General features: G+C 38.7%; 1 protein-coding gene across 9 annotated transcripts in view; it reads left to right on the forward strand.

Moving 5' to 3' along the window:
• Positions 1–18,720, forward strand: part of dysf (dysferlin, limb girdle muscular dystrophy 2B (autosomal recessive)) — a 77,908-nt gene extending 59,188 nt beyond the window's left edge. For 7 of the 9 annotated variants that reach the window (XM_082147549.1, XM_082147554.1, XM_082147546.1 and 4 more), the window contains 15 exons: positions 2,791–2,889; positions 5,852–5,980; positions 7,534–7,689; positions 8,299–8,390; positions 8,708–8,878; positions 9,595–9,737; positions 11,265–11,404; positions 11,558–11,646; positions 11,735–11,830; positions 12,115–12,256; positions 13,695–13,794; positions 14,649–14,821; positions 15,755–15,864; positions 16,027–16,174; positions 16,950–18,720. In XM_082147549.1, coding sequence (XP_082003675.1) covers positions 2,791–2,889; positions 5,852–5,980; positions 7,534–7,689; positions 8,299–8,390; positions 8,708–8,878; positions 9,595–9,737; positions 11,265–11,404; positions 11,558–11,646; positions 11,735–11,830; positions 12,115–12,256; positions 13,695–13,794; positions 14,649–14,821; positions 15,755–15,864; positions 16,027–16,174; positions 16,950–17,003 — 1,842 coding nt within the window. In that variant the 3' untranslated portion in view covers positions 17,004–18,720. The remainder of the gene's footprint in view (positions 1–2,790; positions 2,890–5,851; positions 5,981–7,533; positions 7,690–8,298; positions 8,391–8,707; positions 8,879–9,594; positions 9,738–11,264; positions 11,405–11,557; positions 11,647–11,734; positions 11,831–12,114; positions 12,257–13,694; positions 13,795–14,648; positions 14,822–15,754; positions 15,865–16,026; positions 16,175–16,949) is intronic. The other 2 variants (XM_082147547.1, XM_082147552.1) reach the window with 1 other exon arrangement.
• Positions 18,721–24,884: the final 6,164 nt, after the last annotated feature.

Raw genomic sequence — 24,884 nt, forward strand, 5'->3', positions numbered from 1 at the left:
GGAACCAGGGGACACTCCCCCCCCAAAAAACGTCCCCTTCATGTTACCTTCACCTTCCTGCTCATCTCTCTGACGCTCTAATCTCTCATTCTCTCTGTGGATTACCACTGTTGTTGAGTCATTTAATTCTCTCCTTTGTTATGTTGACTTGAAATTATTGCATACATTTGCGTTCTTTTCAGAATCTCTGACCTGAGACCAAAATTTCTAACTCTAACTTCTAGAGCTTTCAGGTTACAGCCCTTCAGCCTATTTTGACTACTGTGTCTTTTGTAAATTATTGTACTTACTATTTATTTATTTTTTTACTAATTTTTCCAAACACGGCATAGTCCTTTAACCTGTTCTGACTTCAGGTTACGCACATGTGGTGCACACGTCTCTTCCGTAAACAAAAACAAAACAAAAAATGTTTCTGTTGTTTTGTAATTTTACGGAGTCTCACATTTTCTGAGCAATTCTGGAGCTTTGTTTTGTGACACTTCTCATCTTACTATCTCCCCGGAAATATTACTGACTTGTTTTTTATACGATTGTTTATTTGCAAGTACTATAGCTTTATTAGCATCTTCTAAGTTATTAAGAGTAAAATGCACTACCATTTAAGAGTGTGGGGTCAGCAAGGACACATTAAGTTGATCAAAAGTGACAGTAAAGGCTTAAAGGCATTTCTGTCATAATGACTTATAATGTCATAATGGCGGAATAGATCTGCTTCGCTGCTGCTGCTGTTGGTTATTGCTGCTGCTGCTGCAGAGAAAGTACGGGAGTTGCTACTGCCGATACATACATGTATACACAACACGCTTCTGTGAGCAAGTAAGGCATGCTGCTGCTGTGCAATATAGCATAGATGAATTGCCCTTAGCAGATCTATACAAGTGGAGCTGGGGAAGGTGGAGGGTTTCTGTAAGCGCGCCATTGCTGACCACGAATTTGAAGGTTGAGCAGCAAGCTCATTGGCTACTGATACACCAGGAACCAATCAGCGTGCCCTATAGAGTGATTGCAAGCAGATTGAGTTAAGGACTAATAAGCCTGTGCCATCTATAGTTTCATGACAGAACTTTGTATTTATTATGTTACTAAATGTTTCTATTTCAAATAAAGTTTTTTTTTTTTCATCATCAACATGAATCAATAAAAAAATCTTAAAATAAAAGTATCATGATTTCCACAAAAATATTGTGCAGCACAACTGTTTTCAACATTGATGATAATAATAAGTATTGTTTCTTGAGCACCAAATATGCATATTAGAAGGATTTCTGAAGGATCATGTGAAGACTGGAATAATGATGCTGAAAATTCAGCTTTGCCATCACAGGAATTAATTAATTTGAAAATATATTGAAATTTAAAACAGTTAGTTTAGATTTATAATATTTTTCATTTAAAATTTTGAAATATTATTGTTTTGATCTGTTTTTGATATAATAAATGCAGCCTTGGTGAGCAAAAAGAGACTTCTTTCAAAAACATCAAAAAACAATACTGACTCCAAACTTTTGAACAGAAAGTTTTTTATTTCTTCTCATTTATTTTTATTTTAGAAGACTATGAATGATTAAAAACAAACTGTATTAATGAAAGATTTCATTCTGAGTTTGTCACACATAATCATGTAGCCTATATGACACACTCTGACACGAGTACACGCACATTCCTTGGCACAGCAGTGGCATGTGGGTTAATTAAACAACACTGTCGGCCCCCCCTGCCTGGCCACCAAAATGCACGCCACTCCGCCACACTCCCCAACCACTAAGACGAGGAAAAAACCCAGCATATCCCGGCATTGCTCCATCACTACTGTTTTTCCTCTCTCATCATAAAAGTTAAAAGAACGATGGAAGCGAAACTTGAAGTCTCTCCTCAGGGTGAGTCGAAACTGGCCTTTTAGAAGAGGGAAAAGTGTGTGTGGGTGCAGCCAATGGAGGGATCTCTTCTCTTCCAAACACACTGTGTTTTATGCCACGGTGGGCCAGTCTGTCTTTCATCCATCTGTCAAACACACACACACATGTATTTGCACAAGACTCACATCATAATCAGACTACACTTTTGTGTCTTGTTTTGAGGCAGTGCCACTTGTGGGAGGTGTTGTCCTCATTAACAAAACTCTTTTGTCTTTTGGTTGGATGGGAATGTGGTGCTGGCTGAGGTGGGAACTGCCTGATTGTACCTTTTTGAAAAATGTCCCACACTTTCCATGTGGAATGAGTGAGCGTTGGCGAGACTTGCAGTATCAGTGGCGATTAGCACATCAAATTGCAGCAGAACATCAGCGCTCCTGATTCATACCCGTGAAAGTACCAGAAAAATGACAATATGAACGCTTTCTTTCTAGTTTCATTTGATATGCTTACAATTACCATCATTACAGCAGATGAATGATTTATCAGTCACTTATGGAAAAGATTAAGTTATGGAAAGGGTTGTTTCCACTGGTCGTTTGGTCTGTGGATGGTGTCACTGTCACTCATGCATGTTTCTGCTTAAAATGGTTTGACATTTGAGGGTATTTTCTCTTGACTCTTTTTCTTTCTTCACTTTTTCTAACCTTGTCTTATTGTTTGTGTTGAATTTGTCGGACATGCTTTAGATGGGGCAGTGGGTAAGTTAAGGCCTTCATTGCTTTCAGACTAGATGTTCCTATTCATGAAATTACTGATTTAATTAAGCAAGGGTCTATTGAATGAGGGATGTGGGGTCAGATATGTATAGACCCTCCTTGCTTGTAATGCTTCAATCTTCCTGTTCTCTTATTTTCTTCCTCTGTGTCTACAGCAGGATGAATTTATGGACTGGTGGAGCAAGTTTTATGCCTCTACAGGTGAGAGGAACAAGTGTGGAAGTTATATGGAGAAGGGCTTCGATACACTGCAGGTAAGGCATCACAGTAATGTTGTCCCTCATGTTGTTCTAAATGTGTATGACTGACTTTCTTTCATACTTCTGCAGAACACAAAATAACTTTTTTTTCATACAATGTAAGTCAATGGGACCCAAACCAACATTAGACCCCCCAAAAAACACTAAAAGGCTTTTCACACTGCACTTAACCCTGGGGTAAAGGTGTTCTAAACTCTGCTTTTAACCCAGGGCATAGAACGTTTCACACTTGTAATTAAGAAGCGGGGTTAGCATTGCTTTTGACCTGGGGTTACGAAACTCCGGAGCCGGGTGAGCACCACTTTTACAGTGGTAACCCACTCTGTGGTGCCAAACTTGTTCAGTGTGAAGCAATGCTATGTTAGAATGTCACAGCTAGAAACTGTGATTGCATGCCAAATTGCATGCCTCATATTCACATGCGTTGGATAATATTAGTCACAGAAACACTGTGTTGTTTCAATATATTGAGGGGAAACATGTTTTATTCTTAATTCTGTAGTCCAAAAAGTCTAATTTGGGAAAAAACTTGATATAGGTCAATATATACAGGGCACAGGGCAATATATAATACAAGGATACACAATGCTAGAGCCTTTATTTAAATAGGTCACGTAGGCTATTGCGTTCCTCCAATCAATGACTCTGACACTGCAAATATGCAGATAAGAACGTTAACCCAGTGTAAAACGTCACCTTATGAGGACCCAGGATTATTTTTTAACCCTGGATAAGGTATGAGTGTGAGACGTAAAAAGTAAGTATATATATACAGACCCTTTCCCAAAAATTTGAATATCATGGAAAAGTTTATTTATTTCCATAATTCCATTCAAAACGTTAAACTTCCATAGATTATAGATTCAGGGCCCACAACTTAAACAATTTCAAGTATTTAGTTGTTTATTTGTACATAATTTGGGCTTCCAGCTCATAAAACCCACGAAAACAGGATTTCAAAAAAAAAAAAAATTACATGAAATCACACAGTAATTACACAATAATACCATGGTCATTGAACCAGGTTTTGGTTCTTTTGGCAGTGTGGGCAGGTGCAAATCCTGCTGGAAAATGAAGGAAGCATGAAGTGCTCTGAAAATGTCCTGGTAGACGGCTGCGTTGAGCAGGACATTGTCTACCAGGACATTTTCATGCTTCCTTCAGCAGACAAGCTTTATGGAGATGCTGACTTCATTTTCCAGCAGGATTTGCACCTGCCCACACTGCCAAAAGAACCAAAACCTGGTTCAATGACCATGGTATTACTGTGTAATTACTGTGTGATTTCATGTAATATTAAAATTTTTTGAAATCCTGTTTTCGTGGGTTTTATGAGCTGGAAGCCCAAATTGTGTACAAATAAACAACTAAATGCTTGAAATCATTTAAGATGTGGGCCCTGAATCTATAATCTATGGAAGTTTAACGTTTTGAATGGAATTATGGAAATAAATAAACTTTTCCATGATATTCAAATGTTTTGGAAAGGGTCTGTATGTATGAATGTGTATATATATATATATATATATATATATATATATATATATATATATATATATATATATAGGCTACTTATATATATATATATATAACTTTCAATATGGGAGGAACTATCCTCTTGAAGAACCAGTTCATGGTTTCCTACAGAGCTAGAGAATAAAAAGTTCTTTGTGGAACTTGAAGGAATAATTCACCCAAAAATGAACATTTTGTCATTGTTTATTCATGCTCATGTCTTCCCACTGGCACGTCTAACATGATCCCAGCGGTATGAAATCTGTACATGGAGATTAACAGCAAAAGTTCATCATAACTATAGTGACATTATCAGTGCCCAAGCAAAACCAACATAAGGATGCCAGAATCCGAGGTCGCAGAAACATCAGCTCCACACACAGCCGAACTTCAAAGCCCTGCGGTCTCCCTAGGGAGTGCATATGCCTACTTTCAAATGCTCACTCACCCCGACTCCAGTCCACTCCAGCCCACTTCCCACAAGCTTATCCATTTATAATAGAGCCAGTGGCTGCCAGATTCCCAACTTTTCCGATGAATTCATGTCGGGGTTGCCGCAGGGGGATAACCAAGTGCAGACAAGGGCTCCGTTACTGACGTCATCGAGCCGTTTTCCCCCCAGCCCACACCTCCCTATCATCCCTCGATCTCTGGCCGGTTTGTCAGCGATCTCCCCTGTCACCACATTCTCTCTCTACTTGCCTTAGCCACTCTTTCCAACCTTTCCAATCTATAACGTGTCCGTTAGTCATCTGGCAGGGGCCTCGGGTCTCAGGGCTACCTGTGAGGAACGGGCCCAGTTGTTGGCTGCCACCGTGTGAGAGTGTCCCACGCACCGGGAGGAGCGGCAGACGAAAACACTTTCCCTAAAACTGCTGAGATTAGCTGTTATTTTGGGCTTATGGTGCCTGAGGGACAGATTGAAGGCAGGGAAAGAGCAAAAGAGACTGGGAGAGGGTTTCATGTGATGTGTGTCGTGTCACACGTTCAGGGACCGGGCCTGAGTGAGTCAACTAGAAAAACAGATCGACTCGCTTACGAGGATTCCTTCATACTTTTGTCACTAAGTTGTCTCCTGGGTGGCCATTTGGTTGGAGAGTTGTGCGCCGCTAGTTAAAAGTTGTGTAATGTCACGGCAAAGCATATTTTCCTTGGGCACAAATCGTTTTTGTGCATTTTATTGGAGTTTTTAAACATTCTCATAATCAGGAATTTCCAGATCTTTTTGCATTAATGGTGCATTTGAGGTAGTTTGACTTGTGCCTGAAATGTTAAACCCACAATTAAAAATCCCAGAGTCCAAGATTCGTAAAGAAAACTGCTTTGGCAAGACAAACAATGGATGTCTTGTATATAGCATGTGTCCTTTCAGCCCTTTGAGTTGATTGAAGATCTGCATGCAAATCACAAAATACACATTCTCCTGTGCTTCCTTTCTCAGGTGTATGACAGAGAACTGGAGAAAATGGAAGGCTTTGAGAAGTTTGCTGATTTCTGTCAAACGTTTAAACTTTACCGTGGAAGAACCCAGAATGAGAGTGAAGACCCTTCTGTTGTTGGAGAGTTCAAGGTAGGGTCATTATAACATCTCAGTTATAACTATCAGCTGTCTTATATCACATGTGCTCTCATTCAGTCTTCAAGAGGGAAAACATTCAGACGTTGCCAGATGAAGCAAGGGATGGGTGTTGATGCTTATTAGCTGAGCTAATAAAAATCATTGAATCAGGCCTTCTATTTACCAGATCACATACTTGCATCTGGCAGGTTCAGTTTGTTCTTTGTCAAATTTACCTTTGAATAATTTGTTAATTTAGAGCGTTCTGCAACAGAGAGTCTCGTGCCATTCTTTTGGTGAACTATGAACTCCCAAAATGTGTCTCCTTGCCTTCTTTACAGACACTGCTTCTTAAATACAGAGGTTCTTCAATAGTTCTTTGCAGGACCTATTGGTAACCCTAACCTTAACCCTCTTATAAAGAATCATGTGATGTTGTGCAGGGTTCTTGGGGTGGCTATATGGTTTTATTGGAGATTAAAATGTTCTTGAAGAGACATTCTGGGTTCCTCAGGTCATTGTACTGGTTTCTGTGTTCTTTAAAGCACCAGTACATTGATAGTTTCTGAAGAACTAAATACATTTTTTTTGTTTGTTTTTTGTGGAACTTAAAAATTATTATAATTTTTTTATTTAACATTTGTATAAAATATAATTCACACAAAAATTTTAAATTTGTCAACATGTCATGTCTTCTGTGGATAACATTTGGTCATGTTTTATATAATTTCAGACTATTGTTGTTTTAGTAATATTTATATACTATTATAGTAAGTAAAGTTTATTTATATATATTTATTGTTATTTGCTTTTATTTTTATATTTTCAGTTTTTTCATGTAATATTTATATTTGATTTAAGCTCCATTTCAATTAATGAAAAGTTTTAGTTAACAATATAACACATTACACCCTTTTCCCCATACATCAAAAATAGATATCACTTATACTGGCAACAACAACAACAAAAAATTCCCACAAAAGTAGTCCATATAACTTTCACAAGTTATATACTATACAAAAAAAGTCTTCTGAAGATAGCTTGCAATATTTTTGTGTCAAAACCAAACAAGTAAAAGTCATTGTTCACTTGTTCACAATCATCCCTTTGGCGGTTACTCTCAAATCTCATTTGAAGTTGTTGTTTTTTTTTCAATCCTGTTGAAATCTGTGTTGCGATCGGTCATATGACATACAAGAGCCAACAAAAAGAATGACTATAATATTGGATAGAAACGTTTAGTTTTGTAATTTATTTATTTTTTAATTAAATGATTTTCATTTTTTGGTGCACCTTTAAAAATACTCTCCTATGACATCTGGCATATGGCTTTAAAACCCATTTTGATTCTAATGGGAACCTCTAATTTGAAGAGTGTAGATGCTTTTTCATGGTTTATTTGGATTACAACTGGTTTAGTTCTAGTAGGATTTGAGGGAACTAAATTTGAGGGATTAAAGTGTAATTTGAGGTCTGTCTGGAGGCCCCAGACTGCAGGTCTCCAGAAAAAAGTAAAACTAAATTGCACCATGAGTTACACTGACTCCTGTCCTGTCCTCCTTCAGGGTTCATTTAAGATCTATCCATTGCCTGACGATCCCTCGATGTCTGTACCCCCACGCCGGTTCTCCAAGCTCCCCCCGAACGGAATAGAAGAGTGCCTGGTACGCGTCTACATCATCCAGGCCTATGGCTTACAGCCCAAAGATGCCAATGGCAAGGTATGTACGACACAACCAAAATACATGAAAAAGGAAAGGAACATGCTAACTAGCCGTTTGCTTTTCAGTGTCCTTGTATACGGATCAGGGTTGGGAGAGTTTGTTACAACAGCCCTTGTATTTTCAGTAGATGCATTCACAAATCTTTGTAGTTTTTTTGTCAGCCAGACGAGCCCTTTGTGAAGCCTCTGCAGTGCCAGATTCATAAGAGAGCCGAGAAATTGCTTTATGAAAACATGGAGCCACCCTTTTACCCACAACCATAAACTCTCAATCGCTGCCCGAGACCTGGCCAACACGCCACCACCGCTGGCCCTGCGTCAGATGGGCTTTCCCTTCATTAGTTGCGAATATGCTAAGATGACGTCCTTTCATCACCTACTCAGGCCAGGAGTTATGATATGGAACATTTCACACATGTACTCGCTGCCTATGAAACACACACTGATCACAGAGATTTGATGCTTTTTTCCACCGCGAGAGCAAAGAGCCCCTGTTTTAAGTACAAAAAGAGGGCGTGCTGTTTTGGATATTGTTGCTTATAGTATATATGTGTGAGTGTGTGGCAATGTTAACACATACTAACAAGCACTTCTTGTTTTTTCTTAGTGTGACCCCTATGTTAAGATCACACTTGGCAAGAAATCAGTCGATGACCACGACAATTACATACCCTGTACTTTGGACCCCGTCTTTGGAAAGTGAGTATCTCTCTTTTTTCTCTCTTTTTCTTTCTGTCTCTTTGAACAGATTCTCACACACACACATAGAAACACGTCATGGCAAGGATTGATTATACCAGCAGGGGTCGCCACACTCATAATAATGATGACCCCCCTAATTTTAAGAGTCTTGATGTCGGATACGTGCAAGAAGGAAAGTGATCTGGTGGATAAATGATACAGAGACAGAATACGGAGCATGTGGATGATTACCTTGGAGAACTTTTAAGCAAAATAATTTCTGACAAAAGGAATTATTCAAAGATTGAAATGTGTGTCTTTTTCTTCTCATTTAGGATGTTTGAGCTGACATGTTCTCTGCCTCTTGAGAAGGACCTAAAGATCATGCTGTATGATTACGACATGGTCACTAAAGATGAGAAAATCGGAGAGACCGTCATTGATTTGGAGAATCGCTTCTTGTCGCGCCATGGCGCTCGCTGCGGGCTGCCACAGTCCTACTGTCTGTAAGAAATGCCTTTGTCTCTCATCCTATTTGTTAATATTTAAGCCATGTTGGAGCCATGACCTAGCCTTTGACCTTTGAATCCCATTGGATTCAGTCATATTCTGATCTTGACTTCTATCTTCTGCCATCTTCGAAGACCAGCAAACCACCTTTTTATTTATTTTTTTATTTTTTTATTGAGCTGAATCCTGTATCATGATACCTGTATGTTGTGATCCTGCTTGGGCAATCTGGTTTTTGACTTGTTCAGGTTACACAGTCTCATATGTTTTCCGCCCAAATTTCATAATTTTTTATTTATATTTTTAATCTTAATTATATTATTTATATTAATTATAAGAATTGCATATTTTGTTTTACTTTATTTATTATTTTATGTACTTATGCATTGTTTATTATTTTAATTTATTATTGTATTTATTTATTTTAAATATGTAATGCATTTTTTCCATTTTGCAGAGCCATGCTGTCTCATATAGCTTATTTAATGGGGTGTTCGGCAAAAACATACCAGCCTAAACAATTTGGCCTGGCTAGGAGACCAGCTAACCACCCTTTTTGTTACCAGAGTAATCATCTCCTAAATATAAAAAAAACAATTCAAGTTTTGAGTAACTGTTGGCTGTCACAACAACTGTGATAACACATTCTGCTCAGAAACACCCTTGGTTTTTCATCATAAATGAACTCTTTATGTTTCTGTCCCGGCTCTAGGTCGGGAGTTAACCAGTGGCGAGATCAGCTAAAACCATCCCAGTTACTTCATCGTTTGTGCGAGAGGCGAAACTACAAACTGCCTGTCTACAAGCAGGATAGAGTCTATTTCAGAGGACAGGAGTACACCATCGCAGACCTTGGTCAGTGTCCTAAACACACACTCCAAGTAGACCTAGTTTCCTACCAGTGAATTTAATGTTCATGATATTTGCTTATTAATTCTGCGATTGTCATTCCCAAAGAGCGGCTTCTTAGAGAATTGTGCGCAGCAATGCACATGAACGTGTACGTACGAATAAACACGGGCATCACGACCTATCAAACCCGCCGGCTGGACGGCGAAAAAAGAAAGTGGAAGTCTTTTCTTTGGAGCTGCTGAAAGCATTAGTCACGAGTAAGAGCTAATCAAAGCAGCAGCCTGACTCCATCACATCTTCCGTCATTAAAAAAAGTGAGCCGAGCACGAGATCGGCTGCGGTTCTGTGAAAACACTGACAGAAAAAGAATAACGATATATGTCTCGGCTTGTGCCATACATCATATCTTTGTGTGTGGGATCACAGAGCTGTCGGGGAGGCCGCTTGGCTGTTCTTGCTCGGGCGCTATGAGCGGAAAGAATGAGTTGTTCCTCTGTGTGAAGAAAAACAAGTGCGATATTGTTAAGACGAAGGACTTGTGTAAACATACAGCACCTCTGACATAGTCATTCATTCACAGCAAATATATCACTCCTTGCCACAGCAACCTGACGTCCCCTCCTGTTTTAAAGTGTGCCCCTGGGATGACAATGCTAGCTAATGCTAGTTCACCATTAGGTGTGTATTATGTTGATCAGATCCTCCCAACACTTCTGGTCTGACCTCTAAGCCCTTAAAGTCCCATGGCCGTCTTTCTGCCACTCAGATGTAACATAGGGCCTACAGAAAGCCAAGCTCTCCAGCCATTTTCCCTTCCATGATGCTTTGGGATGAGGCCGGCTTCAGATTTATGGGGAACTAGCTTATAAGCATGTTCAGCCAAGGTCAACACTGTGGCGGGCTTCTCAGCCTCCTGCTCCCGTGTCTTGCCGCGGAGGAATACTACATATTTTTGTTTGGCCCACGTAACTGCGGCAACCCGCGCGTCAAAGCAATTATCAGGTGGCCGTTTCGGGCATCCAACTTCATAGCAGAAATTATCTTCCTCCACTTCAGTCTTTTTCCTCTTTTCTCCACACTCCGACCATGTTTCCCTCAGGGACATGACACAGGGTTTCAAACCATAAACTCAACAGTGGACGTTTATTTTTTTTCTTCTCTCGCTCTCTCTTTTTGCTTTTTGAAAGGGGAAACTCTCTTCTTAGATCAACAGCAATGAAATCAACGCATCATCTGAGAAAAGGGGAAAGATAAACATTTCCGACTATTTAAGTGGAATGCTTCATGAATGTTGGCTCTTTTCTGCTCTCGGTTATGACTTCATAAAACCCAATGCCCAAATGTTCTTCATATCAAATCAGAGGTTAAATAGTGGTTCCATTTCATGGTTTTAATGGAAAATAACATTATGATGAATCTTCCTTATAACTTAAACAATTTTAAGCTTAAAAAAAAAATGTTTTAGGACCTTCAGCGTCAATGTGAATATAATCTACAATGGCCTTATGGTTGACTACATTTGCCCCTCAGATGAAGGGAAACCTCTAAACCCTAACCTGGGACCAGTGTTGGAGCGTCTAGCTCTGTTGGTGTTGAGAAGGCAGGGTCTGGTGCCTGAACATGTAGAGACTCGACCCCTCTACAGCCCCCTGCAGCCAGATATAGAACAGGTAACAGTCTCATATTTTTATTACAAAAATATATATAGATATTAAATAATATTTTTTTATATTGATGTAATTATTATTTTATTTTTATTTTTCATGTTTTTTACGAGTTTCCCTGTCAGTCTTCAAGGAGTTGTTTTATTTTCCAACACACAGGGGCGCTTACAGATGTGGGTGGACCTGTTCCCTAAATCTTTAGGTCCACCAGGACCTCCATTTAACATCACACCACGCAAAGCTAAAAAGTAAACGCATCGCTTTTGTTTAATATCTATCATTTTGTCTCGAAACACATCCAGAAGCATAACATGTCAATGTTTTCTGCTCCCATAGGTTCTTCCTGCGCTGTATTATATGGAACACAAGAGATGTTATCTTGGATGATGTCAGTGTTACTGGGGAGAAGATGAGTGACATTTATGTGAAAGGGTACATCTTGGTGTCATAAATGGGTTGTTGGGTTTGTGTATATGAGCTCTGGTTAGATTAAGTTGTTATTGTTTCCCATGTCATGGGCCTGTTGCTTGTCTGTTGCCACTGTGACCAATAGTAACAATGGCATGCAAAAATTATCGATCAGTAGCTACAAACACACAGTTGCAAGGCAACCATAGACCCTAGCTGTAGGTCAATTACAGCTAAGCTGCATTGTATTCTAATGTGTTGGAAATGATGTGTCGGGTAATTGCGAATTGTTCTTTTTTCAATCCTAGCTGGATGCACGGCCACGAAGAGAACAAGCAGAAAACAGACGTGCACTATCGATCTCTGGGAGGTGAAGGCAACTTTAATTGGCGGTTCCTCTACCCATTCCACTATTTACCTGCAGAACAGCTCTGCACCATTGATAAGAAGGTGAGGTGTGATCTAGGCTTAGTGGAAACAAAGAACAAGTGAGAAAGAAATGGGAAACTCAAACCCTGTCAGCATTTATATCCCAAAATATTCTGCCTTGATTGAATCTGAATAGGTGATCTGCAGGTCACCCTGTGTGATTTGCAGAGGTTTTGTCTAACGCCCACATTTTGAAGGATATCACTGCAGTTGGCAGGTGTTTAATGCAATGTTTCAAACCCAGATATGTTGCTGGCTGCATCTGGCATGCTTCCACTTACCAAAAGTGGTACATGAACATCTTGTAACAGCAAGACAGTCCAGACTTCAGCCAAGCCAGCTCAGGGAAAACAGCTGTGATGGACAAGGCACTTAAAGTGAGGTTTTGGCAGGCAAGAGATCAGTTATAGTAAGATTGAAGATAGCGGTTCCACCCATTAAACTGAGGGTGGCCCGCAACAGCTGTCAAACGATAGATCCGCTTTGGCTGAGCTTTGTTGGAAGCAACACACAATAGAACCGATACATGGTGAAACGGATTCTCTTGCATGAAACACGGCTCTCAGTGATAATTGGAAGTGATTCCTTATTTGCAGTGTTTGTTTTGATGGAGTTGTATGCGGTTGTCAGGCAGGATGTGCAAACCGACGGGGCCTATTTACCGATGAACGGCAGCAGTTCAGCTCTGTGAAGCGGGAGTTCATTATCCTCCATGTGTTTGTCCACACATCCATCACGGGTACAGTACAGTAGGAATGCTGTCACGCAGATGGAATCCTGTCTGGCGGTGGGGTGCAGAATCAGGGCTGTAGTGGGAGTCGCTAACACTGTTTTCTGACTGGGACGTTTCTGTCGCTCTCGGTGGCTCTCACTCTCTCTCTGTCTCTCACCCTCTCTCTAATTCTGCTTCGCATATTCACGCCATCATTTCCTCGCTCTGTCTTTATCAGTCTTGGTCTGTCAGTTTATTTCTGCTTCTCTGTTTCTCCTAGAGGTGGTGTAGCTCATTTCTAGGGCTGGTAACTAAAAGGTTGTTGGGTCTTATCTCACAAGTGAGGCACTTGTTATAAAGTCAGAATTAAGAGATATAAACTTTTTAGTTCATATCTCGCAATTTCACCGGTGAGTGAAAAAGTTAATTTCAAACCCTGTAAAAATATAATCAGATTAATAATTTATATATTAACATGAAAACAATTATTGGCTCAACGTTATCAGCCAAAATGTTAATATTGGTCTCTAGTCCAGGTTGCTTAAAGGAACATTTCAGGTTCAATACAAGTTAGGCTTCTAGACAGCATTTGCTACATAATGTCGATTACAACAGAAAATAATTTACACTTGTCATGGTTACAGTCATACACAATGAAATGAACGGTTACACTTACACCAGTAAAATAATAAAGCAAGTAGTTCTGATTGTACTTCTGTGAATCTCAGCATGTTTCTTTTTCTGCAGGAGCATTTTTGGAGTCTGGATAAAGTTGAAACAAAACTTCCTCCTAAACTTACTATCCAGATCTGGGACAATGACAAGTTCTCCTTTGACGATTTCCTTGGTAAGAGCAAAACCTTATAGTCGTCCCTTGTGCCAGATCACTCCTCAACTCCCTCCCTCAGCTTTGCCACCGTCAGCAAATTCAGTCGTGTTAACCTTGTACAGCACCACAAAGCTGTTATTCAAGCATATATTTCAGCCTTGACATGACAGATGAAAAACTTTTTGTGGGACTGGACCACACTGATAGGACCCTGTGTGTGGTTTATTGTCATTAACCTATACGTCTGTGTATATGGACATGAGTGCATAGGGAGATGGTTACCAAAACCTGAACCTCCTTAACCTGTGAGAGGTTACCCACCACATTACTGTGAAGCGTGACCGTCAGCATAAATGCACTTAACAACCTTAACGCAAATACATCATTCAGACCACACGAGTCCTCTATAACATCTTTGCTGCTAATGTTATTATTATCAGCTGAACCTAATTTCCAACATGTCAGCACAACTGGAAGAGAAATAAGTTATGACCTGACTCTTTAGAAACCTCTATAAAATACACTGATCTATGTACATTTGTAAAATAATTAGCATCTAACCACAATGTGAAAACCTCAAAGAAAATTACAGACAGACTGCCAGCAGCAAAGTCTGAAGGACAAACACTTTTTCTGACTGATATTATTTGAAATGATTGGGAAAAAATATTCAAATGCAAGCTAACTTTTGCTTCTGTTCTGTTCTGTTCTTTTACATAGATAACATACATTTTTATATTTTCCTCGTGTTAAATTCACAGACACTCTCTTTTCTTATATTTATTGTGCAGTCTTAGGTGAAGTCAACTGCTGTAGTGTATCACTTAACTTTAGGATTGTGGTGCTTAATTTCTTCTCTCTCTCTTTCTAAGGCTCTTTGGAGATGGACTTGAACCATATGCTGAGTCCAGCAAAGTCTCCAGAGAAGTGTGGCCTTGAGATGCTCTCTCAGTCCCAGGACAGACTGGTGTCTTTGTTTGAGCAGAAGACAATGAAAGGCTGGTGGCCTTGCGTGTGTGACAGAGAAAACGAGAAGATACTTGCTGTAAGAGTTACACATAAACCAGGGTTATTATTGTGTTGAGAAATTGTATATGTCACTTACCAAAAAGAAAATGACTGGTATCATATCAATTCAACCATCTTTGATTTTTTTTTTTTACCATCTTTTTGACACATACAACATAGACTACACCTGGAAGAATAATTAAATTAGACTGTAATGCACTGATTAAAAGTATAAATACTAAAGTAATTTCTTGTAAATACAACAGAGGTTAAAGGTGATATCCGGAAGGGATATTTGTTTTTAATGAACCTTCAACAATTAATCCATCAAAATATTAAGAAAAAAAAAAAAAAAAAATATATATATATATATATATATATATCAGAATGAAACCCTAAACTTGGTTAAGGTATCTGTGTGACAAAATTATTTGGCAAAAAAAGACAAACTACAGTTACAGGTTTTATTTTACTAAGCAAAAAAAAAAACAAAAAAAAAAGAAAGCTCACAGGAAAAGCATACACTGACTGCAACGCTCAATTTCATGTGTTCATAATTTTATATGACAGCCTGAACAAAGATAATGTCCATACAATTTTGAATGTTTCAGTGCGTTATCATAAATAAAACATTAGACTCCAAAAACAACTATGCCGTATGGTTACAAAAGCTGTAACTCATTTTTAATAACATTTGAATAAAGGGTGAAGATGGCAGTTTTCCTAGGCCGGACATCACTTACAGACACTATTATATGTTTTTTATTTATAGCGTAATACACATTTATAGTTTGCTTAGCTTAGTCGATTCTTATATTGGTTAAATATTTTGATATACTATTATTACATACTAAATATTATATACTTTAAATATTATAGTATGCATTTTCCAACTACCAGTCTCTCTCTCTCTCTCTCTCTCTCTCTCTCTCTCTCTCTCTCTCTCTCTCTCTCTCTCTCTGTCATTCAGGGAAAGTTGGAAATGTCACTGGAAATCGTCTCGGAGCAGGAGCAGGATGAGAGGCCTGCCGGACACGGTAGAGATGAGCCCAACATGAATCCTCATCTAGAAGAGCCACAGTAAGTCAAGCACACCCATCACAGTCGTTCCTCTTACCAAATAACAAGAAGAAGAAAAAATAGCTTTCAGTATTAACAGCCTTTTTATTGGTCCTCATCTCAATGTGGGAATTATAGAATTGAATATAAGGTTGCTAATATAGTGTCTGTTTCTCTCTCCAGGCGTCCTGAGACCTCATTCTTTTGGTTCTCGTCCCCATATAAGACATTTAGGTTCATTGTGTGGAGGAGATTTAAGTGGCTTATTCTGGGCTTCTTTATACTCTTTTTCATTATTCTCTTCCTTGGAGTCTTTCTCTACGCCTTCCCTGTAAGTATCTGTGCGGTAGTAATTGTGTCAATGAAAGAAGAGAATTAAAGTGAAAATGGAGGTTTCTGTGGTCATGAAATGTTTGATCAGAGATGTTTGTCTCTGATCGTAGTTCATGAGTGTGGCATGTGTTATTCAGTATTGCAGACTCTCGTACACACAGAGTCATGCACATTGAAAACATTTCATATAGTTCTGTGTAACATATTACTCAATGTACTGTCATATTTTTTTAATTAATACATTTATTCAACAAGGTGCATTACATTGATCAAACGTGACAGTAAAGAAATGAATAATGTAACAAAAGATTTCTATTTCAAATAAACACTGTTCTTTTGACCCATTTACTTAATTCTGATTTTTTTTAATGCAGTTTGCACAAAAGAATTAAGCAGCTCAACTGTTTTTCGAAATTGATAATGAAATGCTATGTACTTGAGCACTATATTAGAATGATCATGTAACACTGAAGACTGGAGTAATTTCACTGTATGTTTGATCAAATAAATGCAGCCTGTTTGAAATGCAGCCTTTCATTTGAAAGTTTCAGTGTTTTGGGGTTGTTGTTTTTTGTTGTTGTTGCTCACCACACAAGATACTTCTTTCAAAACATAAAAAAACAACAACCCCAAAACACTGAAACTTTCAAATTGTAGTGTATATTATATTAAGAGATTTAATTTAATTCTGTATAACATTAAAGAAATGCATAAATGTAAATATACCCATGTTAGAATTTAGTATTTTTAAATATTATTATAATTTTTTACAGAACTATGCTGCTATGAAGATGGTTGGACCCTTCAGTGGAAAGGGAACACAGTGAGACTGTTGTGGGAAAAAGGACATAGACCCTCAAGTTCAAAACCACCTCACCAAAAATCCATCAAAATCCACAACTCCTCCATCCTACTGGAGAGATCTGCCTTTCTCGTGCACATGTGCAAGCTGAAGACGGGCTGAGATTATTTGAAGTCTTGTGTGTGTGTGTGTGTGTGTGTGTGTGTGTGTGTGTGTGTGTGTGTGTGTGTGTGTGTGTGTGTGTGTGTGTGTGTGTGTGTGTGTGTGTGTGCGCGCCTTCATGTGTTCGTTAGCCTGTTCTAGTCCTATATGCATGAAAGTTGCATAACGTCTGTGTGTGTTTGTACATGTATTACACATCAAGCTCTCTGACCCCGTCCTGAACTCTCTCAGTATTCTCTTTAACTCCCACTTACACTTTCATCTCCCTGCCTGTTTAATCCTTTTTCATGTCTCCTGTAAAACAGGGTTCTTTCTTCACAGCCAGATGCTTCTTTCTTCTTCCTTCATGCAGAGAGAGGGAGACAGAGCCGCGTCGCACCACCTCCCATCAATTCGATCCTCTCCTCTCCTTTCCTTCCTTTAGATTCAACCCTGATTTGTACAGTTAGGCTGTAAGGTCCAAGACAGGCTGGTTATTAGCTGAGCCCCCACTGTCAGCAAGCCCACCTCTCTGATAACTATCAAACTCTGTTATTTTGCTTTAGCGAAATCCCTACTAAATGGATTCGAGGTCAACTGTGGGTTCGCATCATGTGTGTGAATGTATGTACGTGTGTGGAATGTGGGCTGCGAACGAGAACAAGAGGAAAAAGACTTGTTTATTTGTGTAAATGTTACACTCGCGCCTTTGTGCCTTTTTGCATAGTATGAAAATGAACAGGCGCATATGGAAGAAGTTGACAGACTTCTAAACATGCCTGTGAACAAGCTGTTACATGACAAAATACACAAATTGTTTATTTTCTCTCCATGACCAGGTCATGAGCTCTTCTTCTACTTAGTTTAGTGAAGTCACAGACAGTTAGTGAAACTGGAATCTCAAAACTCTGTTCCACAAGGGGCATCTGTTGTCAACTTTGTTTGTTCTCACTTTACATTTATCTGATGGCAAGAATCATACTATCTTCTCTGTGAACAGGAAATGTCAAGAGATATGGGTTAATCCAACATAATCTGTAGGATTTCCAGAAATACTTTAAAAAAAGTAAGGTAAATATAAAGAAGAAAGGATTTGATGTTTCCATAAACGTCACTGATTTGACAGTTAAGAGAATGCATTTCTATGTGTCACAGAAATTACAAAAAGAGTGATTACAATTTATTTTATTTTATGCACATCTGTGCATGGATCTAAAATATCACTGATTTATGAAAGTAAAATGAATCAGATGAACCAAAAACCCTTGCATTTAAGCAAAAACACTCTTGCCAAACACTGTACAGTATATAGCTGAATAACTGGATTTATGCAAACACAAATCCTTTCTGGTAATGCTGAGCACCTATGAAAAGTTGTCATTCATATATACAAGTTTCATGACAAGTCTCTTAATTTGACAATCAAGATGGATATTTCTGTTATTGAACTTAAGAATGATATTTTGCCATTTTACTGTAATGATGCATGTCGTCTAATTGCCTTAAAGCTTCTGCTATCATGAATTCACTGTGTTAAATCGACTGTATTTGTATCTCCTCATGAGCACTCTATGGTCAAATATATACCTCTATATATTCTATTCTGTATATTTTGATCTTTTCTGATTGAGCCATTTTGAGTCCAGTGTAACTGAAGTCTATTCTAAAGAACCATGTTGCTTTGATTCGATTTTTTCCCCCCACCAGATTCTCGGACCACCTTATGTGCAGATTTAACCTTTTAAAGCCAAACCACAACAAACTGGTCAGGGTGTTTGACTTGAGAGCAAATTAGAAGCAGTCCAGTGCCTAGCCAGGGATTCATGGAGCCAACGGCAACTTACTCTTGCATTTCTACCAGCTGTTCTGTAAAGTGAGTGATTAAAAAAATTAAGCAGCACATTTTTTGATACAATAATACAGTATTCCGAGTTCGCTTTTCTTGTAGGGTGCTCTTACATGTGTTTTGTTAACTCATAACAGTGCAGGGAGGAAATTATAAATGTTATAACATTGTAAATCTGGTGAGTACACTGGTTTGAAGGGGCACTGTGTCGCTCTCATACTCTTTCACTCATTGTAACCAGGTTACACCATATAGAGAAATGGCCATATTATAGTCTCCAGTGCAAGTTTTAACAGAGTGGTGGATTTGACACCACATCCTCACTGTAGCTCTGCGTAATGCTCCATCTGATTCCTGAAATAAAATCACCATTTCCACAAAAATAATAAGCAGTATACAACTGTTTTCAACATTGATAATAATAATAAATGTTTCTTGAGCACCAAACTAACACATTCAAATTATTTCTAAAGGGTCATGTTACACTGAAGACTGGAGTAATGGCTGCAAAAAATTCAGCAAATGATATACTGTATAGGACAAATTCCAATCGGAGGTGAGCATCCCTATGAATCACGAGGATTCGCCACCCTGGGTCACATGACCATACACGATAAAAATACTTGAAGTAAGCATCACATGTATTCTTCACTAACTGACTTGAGGAAGGGCCCTTTGTGAAGGGATTCAGTTGTTTACTCTCGTTTGGAACACCCCTACAAATGGTATCCTCTTTTCCCAAAGTGCCCTTCAAGGATGCAACATTGTTGTTTGTAATTTTCCCATAATATGATTTTTTATTTTTTACTGAAGAATTCTTGTGTATGTAAACATGGTCACTCCTTCAGTATTCCTTTTGTATTATTATCTAGTTATGGCATGAAACTGCAGGCTGATAGGTCCTTAAGTCATTTGGTAGCGAGCGAATCATCATCTTCACTGTGCAGTTGATAAGTTGTTGTTGCATCAGCGGCCAATGAGCTGCGGCTCAACATTCAAACAAATACCGGTAGTGTTGCTGTTAGCAGACTGCAGCACTTCCCCAGTTCCACCTGTATAGATCTACCCTGAAAATCCAGAGTTCTCGCGAGAGCAGAAGTTGAATTTGCTCAGCGAGTTACTCTGGCGTCGAGTAATGATGCTCATTAAATATGCCCTTGTATCCGAGCTGCACCAATCACATCGCGTTATCTGATATAGGCGGGCTAAACAGATGACGACAGCGCTGTGACGTCAAAGTCAAGTCAAGTCAAGTTTATTTGTATAGCGCTTTTCACAATACAGATTGTATCAAAGCAGGTTCACAGTATTAAATTTAAATAATACAACAAAGTTTGTTTCAAGAGGAATTTATTGATTGATAAAATTAAATTAAATATCCCCAAAATATCCCCAACTGAGCAAGCCAAAGTCATTAGTAAACATTGCAAGATGGCTATGGATGAACACCAGTTGTTTGAAACGGCTTTGGCCGCTACAATTAACGAGTTAGACTTGGCTTTTTATCTAAAAGAGGAACAGAAGACGCCGCTCGAATCGTTCCTTTGCAAGAAGGGCGTTTTTGCTGTTTTGCTGACCGGACACGGTAAGAGTCTAATCTACCAGTTAGCTCCGCTGGTAGCTAAGTGATAACTTCTTGTGATTGGTCGTAGTGTTATCCAATTGTGTGCAGTGAGATTTTCAAATGCATGCTTGGTGCCGCCCCTCGAGCTGGCCGATTTTCATTAGTCGATGCCAGACCATTAATCTTTCAGATTTAGGTCTGGATTTCCAGGCTAGTATAGATCTGCTACGAGGGTTATTCATGTATGTTACATGTGCAACAGCAGCAGCGTAACAGATCTATTTTGCCAAGACCAAATACATAAACATTGCCATATCCATTGGCATTACCATGCTAGTCCCTAAGAGAGTTGTCATGAGAACTAAAAGTAATCAGAAAATCGGGTCAGTGCACATTATTGGCATACTAGTATTCAAAGTATTAATTCGGCAAACATATAATTTCTCCATGTCAGTACATGTTTATTTGTTGCATTTAATGTAGGAATTTAGGATTAAATCCAGCTCGAGGAGAGCTTTATTAATGTAACAGTTGATATTCAGTTGCTTAAAAACATGCTCATTGACACTTTATACATACGAACAAGAGAAGGACATATTTTGTTTCTATAGGAGAAAAAAAAGCAATATTCCCCATGGACAATATCAACTCAATATTGCTCAGGCATTGAATTGTGCACCAACTTTCTGTAAAGGAAGTGACATCATAGTTATGTCAATTTTACAAGACAATTAACTCTTCTCTTAAACGGCAAAAAGAAGTGAAATACATTCTCTGTTCACTGACCTGTTTGTGAACTTGTGAAGTCTGCAAAAAGTTGACTGTAACTTTGTTTCAACAGTCTTCTAGTTTTCCTTAATTGCTGCCGCGTTTCTCCCGCTTTCTACACTTCGCCCTGTGTAGATAACAGGCACGTGAATGTCAGGCTTGGTTTGGGTGTGTTATTTCAGCCTTGGTGAACTTCCTGTGCTCCCTGACCGCTGTCCACATTCTGCATGGGTGGGAGGCAGGAGCCAGACCCTTGTCACCACTTTTGGTCTCTCCTTTGTTTTGGGGAAATATCAGATGTCACCAGCTGAGAGGTTCCTATAAATTAGGCTCCTGATGCAGCTAGGAAATATGGAAATATTGCTTAAATTGACGCTGATATCTATAATACTTAAAGGGTTAGTTCACCCCAAAAAAACCCCTGTAAGACTTTCGTTCATCTTCAGAACACAAATTAAGATATTTTTGATGAAATCTGAGAGCTCTCCTACTCCTTCATAGGCTGCTAGGTAATCGATATCTGCCATCCCAGAAAAGTTAGTAAAGACATTGTTAAAATAGTCCAAGTGACTACAATGGCTCAACCTTAAGTTTATCAAGCGACAAGAATAGTGAGCCTACGTTCTGACGTACAACCCAGAAGCGCTACGCTGTTACACTACGTGAACTCACTCAAGAGGCCCACACAGAAGAAAATGAATAGTTGAATAAAGTCGTTATTTTTGTTTTGTTTTTGTGCACAAAAAGTATTCTTATCGCTTGATAAACTTAAGGTTGAGCCACTGTAGTCACTTGGACTATTAACGATGTCTTTACTAACTTTTCTGGGATGGCAGATATCGATTACCTAGCAGCCTATGAAGGAGTGGGAGAGCTCTCAGATTTCATCAAAAATATCTTAATTTGTGTTCCGAAGATGAACGAAAGTCTTGCGGGGTTGGAACAACATGAGGGTGAGTAATTACTGACAGAATTTTCATTTTTGGGTGAACTAACCCTTTAATAATAGCCTAGTTTAGAATAGGCCTTAGAGTACAGTCCATTTCAAATGTGCTTTGTAATGAAGTTTACTATGTTTGAGGCAAAGGCTTGACTTGTTCTCCACATGGAAAAGGATCATTGGGCTTAACAGAACTTATTTTTTAATGTTTCTTGAGTGAGAACATGGAAAAATCCAGACAATCAACATCAAAAAGCCTTTCCTATAAAACCACATCTGCATTGACTGCTCTGATCTTGCCAAGATCGCCCCCAGCCACTATCTCACGTCCATAGACCAAATCCACGTAGACAGAATTAATGGATTAATAACCCCAGAACTATGGGAACATCATGGGTGCTGTAAGAAATGGATGATGTTGGACGTGGGTCCTCGATAATTAGTCATCTTTGGATTTGCATTTGTTGCATGTTTATTCTCTGCCATTATGGCAGCTAACTGCATAATAGTCTCGCTAAGTGGCCTCTTAAAGCGTTTTTTTGCAAGCATATACATATGTATTATCTCATTTTACACTTAATTATCAACTGAATAAACAAGGTGGAATTTTGAACTGCGAAGTGGAAAAAGCTATATAATTTTACAAGCTGAGCAATCACTAGATTTTTGATGTGTTGAGTCACCTTTGTTTCTCTTGCCCTTGTTTTGACAATGCCTGAGCTTTAGCATGTTTGCTTTCTCTGAATAGCGAAATAATGCACTTTAAAAAAAATCAAGAAATCTTTTCTAGACATTACTCGATCATCAAACATAATCTCATTAGTAATCATATACATAAAGTGTGGTTCTACATTTTTGTACATGCTCTACAATAGCCTACATTATTAATGTATTGACAGCACTTTTAAACCTTAGAGACATAAAAACCTTAGAAAAGTCTTGTAGGTTCCAAGAATATTACATTTGTGAAATTAATAGGTTGTTTTTATCATTTTTAATCAAGATTAATTATAAAACGTATTTTACCCATTTTCACATAATTCACAAAATTCCTGCTTAAAAATTGTCACTTAAATTGTAACTGTACATTTATGCATGTCCTGATTTTGCCATTCCTGGGTCAATATATTTTGTCAGAGGGACAAAACATAAGATTTTATACCTAAAATCAGAGGGAAATCATAGGTGAATAACACTGATGTAGAAGCACCTAACCCTGGTTGTAAGCCTAAACTTGACATAAACTGTAAATTTGTCCCTCAAATCTGATTGGTCTAATTGAAAGACATTGATCCAGGAACATGTTGCACTTGGTGAAATCAGGTTGTGCGTACAGGCTCATAAATTCAAAGAAAAGAGTAATAATATAATGTAACTATAGACCTTATGCACCAGAGAAACGAGGGCGCTGCCATCTTTAGAATATTGTCTTTTAACTTCCGTTTTGCGGTCGCGCTGTATATTTCTATGGCATTGCTGTCCAGGAGTAATTAGCTTTTGAAGTGGATTTACTTAATGTAAAGTTATCATGAGGACTGTAATGTAGAAGCAAATGACTTAACAAATGTCAGTCGACCGGGAAGATTTTAAAACGAGCCGTTCATTAATAAACACGCAAAATCACTGTGAAAATACAGACCGGAAGTCAAAAGACAACGAGCGCAGCGCTGAAAAGGGGCGGGGCTACATAAGGTCTATACAAATACCATTGTAATCGAAATTGACCCTTCGCGGGGAGTTTGATTGACAGGCAATCTGACCAATCATAATCCACCATCCGCCATTTTTGTCCAACAAAGCAGTCAGGAGAGTTGGAGAATTTGAACTTGAAAAACGGAGTGTACTGATGTCTTTCCGCGGTTAAAACAGCATTCCTTCTTATGTTCATTCATGTTTATTTGATGCTATTAATTAACTAGAAGGAAAAGATGATCGGTTCACGAGCAGCTTTAACTGAGACTCTACCGCGATCTGCAATAAGTCCGTATTGCACATTAAAGAGCCACAAAATGGTATTTATTGTTTAAATTTATTTAGAAAATGAACAAAGTTGAGACTTTGTTTCATATCAAAAGTAACCTGCTCTGTCCTGTCTGTCAGCGCGTTGTCAGTGTCCTCTCTCCTCCGCGATGTATTTTTCACTGCGTGAGAGCAGCGTAGCTTGTCGGATATAGCAATGGCAACAGTAACTAAAGGGGGCGGGTCTTTGCGAACGGTCAATTATTCAACCCCAATTGGTTTATTGGCAAAATGTACAGACTTTCAGCGGTTTGCAATGAACAAATCAAAACAAAAGAAATTAAAATAGCTCAACACAACAAAATTATTCAACCCCCTGAATAGAAAACTTTACAACAGCACAAATCTGCATGTTAGAAATATGGCTAAGTCAAAAGACTGTCCAAAAAGTTAAGAGAAGATATCACCGCCCTTCACAAACAAGGAACAGGATACAAAAAGGTAGTAAAGGCACTAAATGTTCCTAGAGACACTGTTGGAAGCATAGTTCGCAAGTTCAGATTAAAGGAACAGTGGTTACACTACCTGGACAGAGCAGAAAAATTAAGCTATCAATGGCTGCAACCAGATTTCTGTGAAGGCAGGTTCAGAAAAACCTTTGAGTGACTGCAGCAAGACAACAGGCACA

The sequence above is a fragment of the Leuciscus leuciscus genome, assembly GCF_965113295.1.
Source record: "Leuciscus leuciscus genome assembly, chromosome: 2".
Classification (NCBI taxonomy): Eukaryota; Metazoa; Chordata; class Actinopteri; order Cypriniformes; family Leuciscidae; genus Leuciscus; species Leuciscus leuciscus.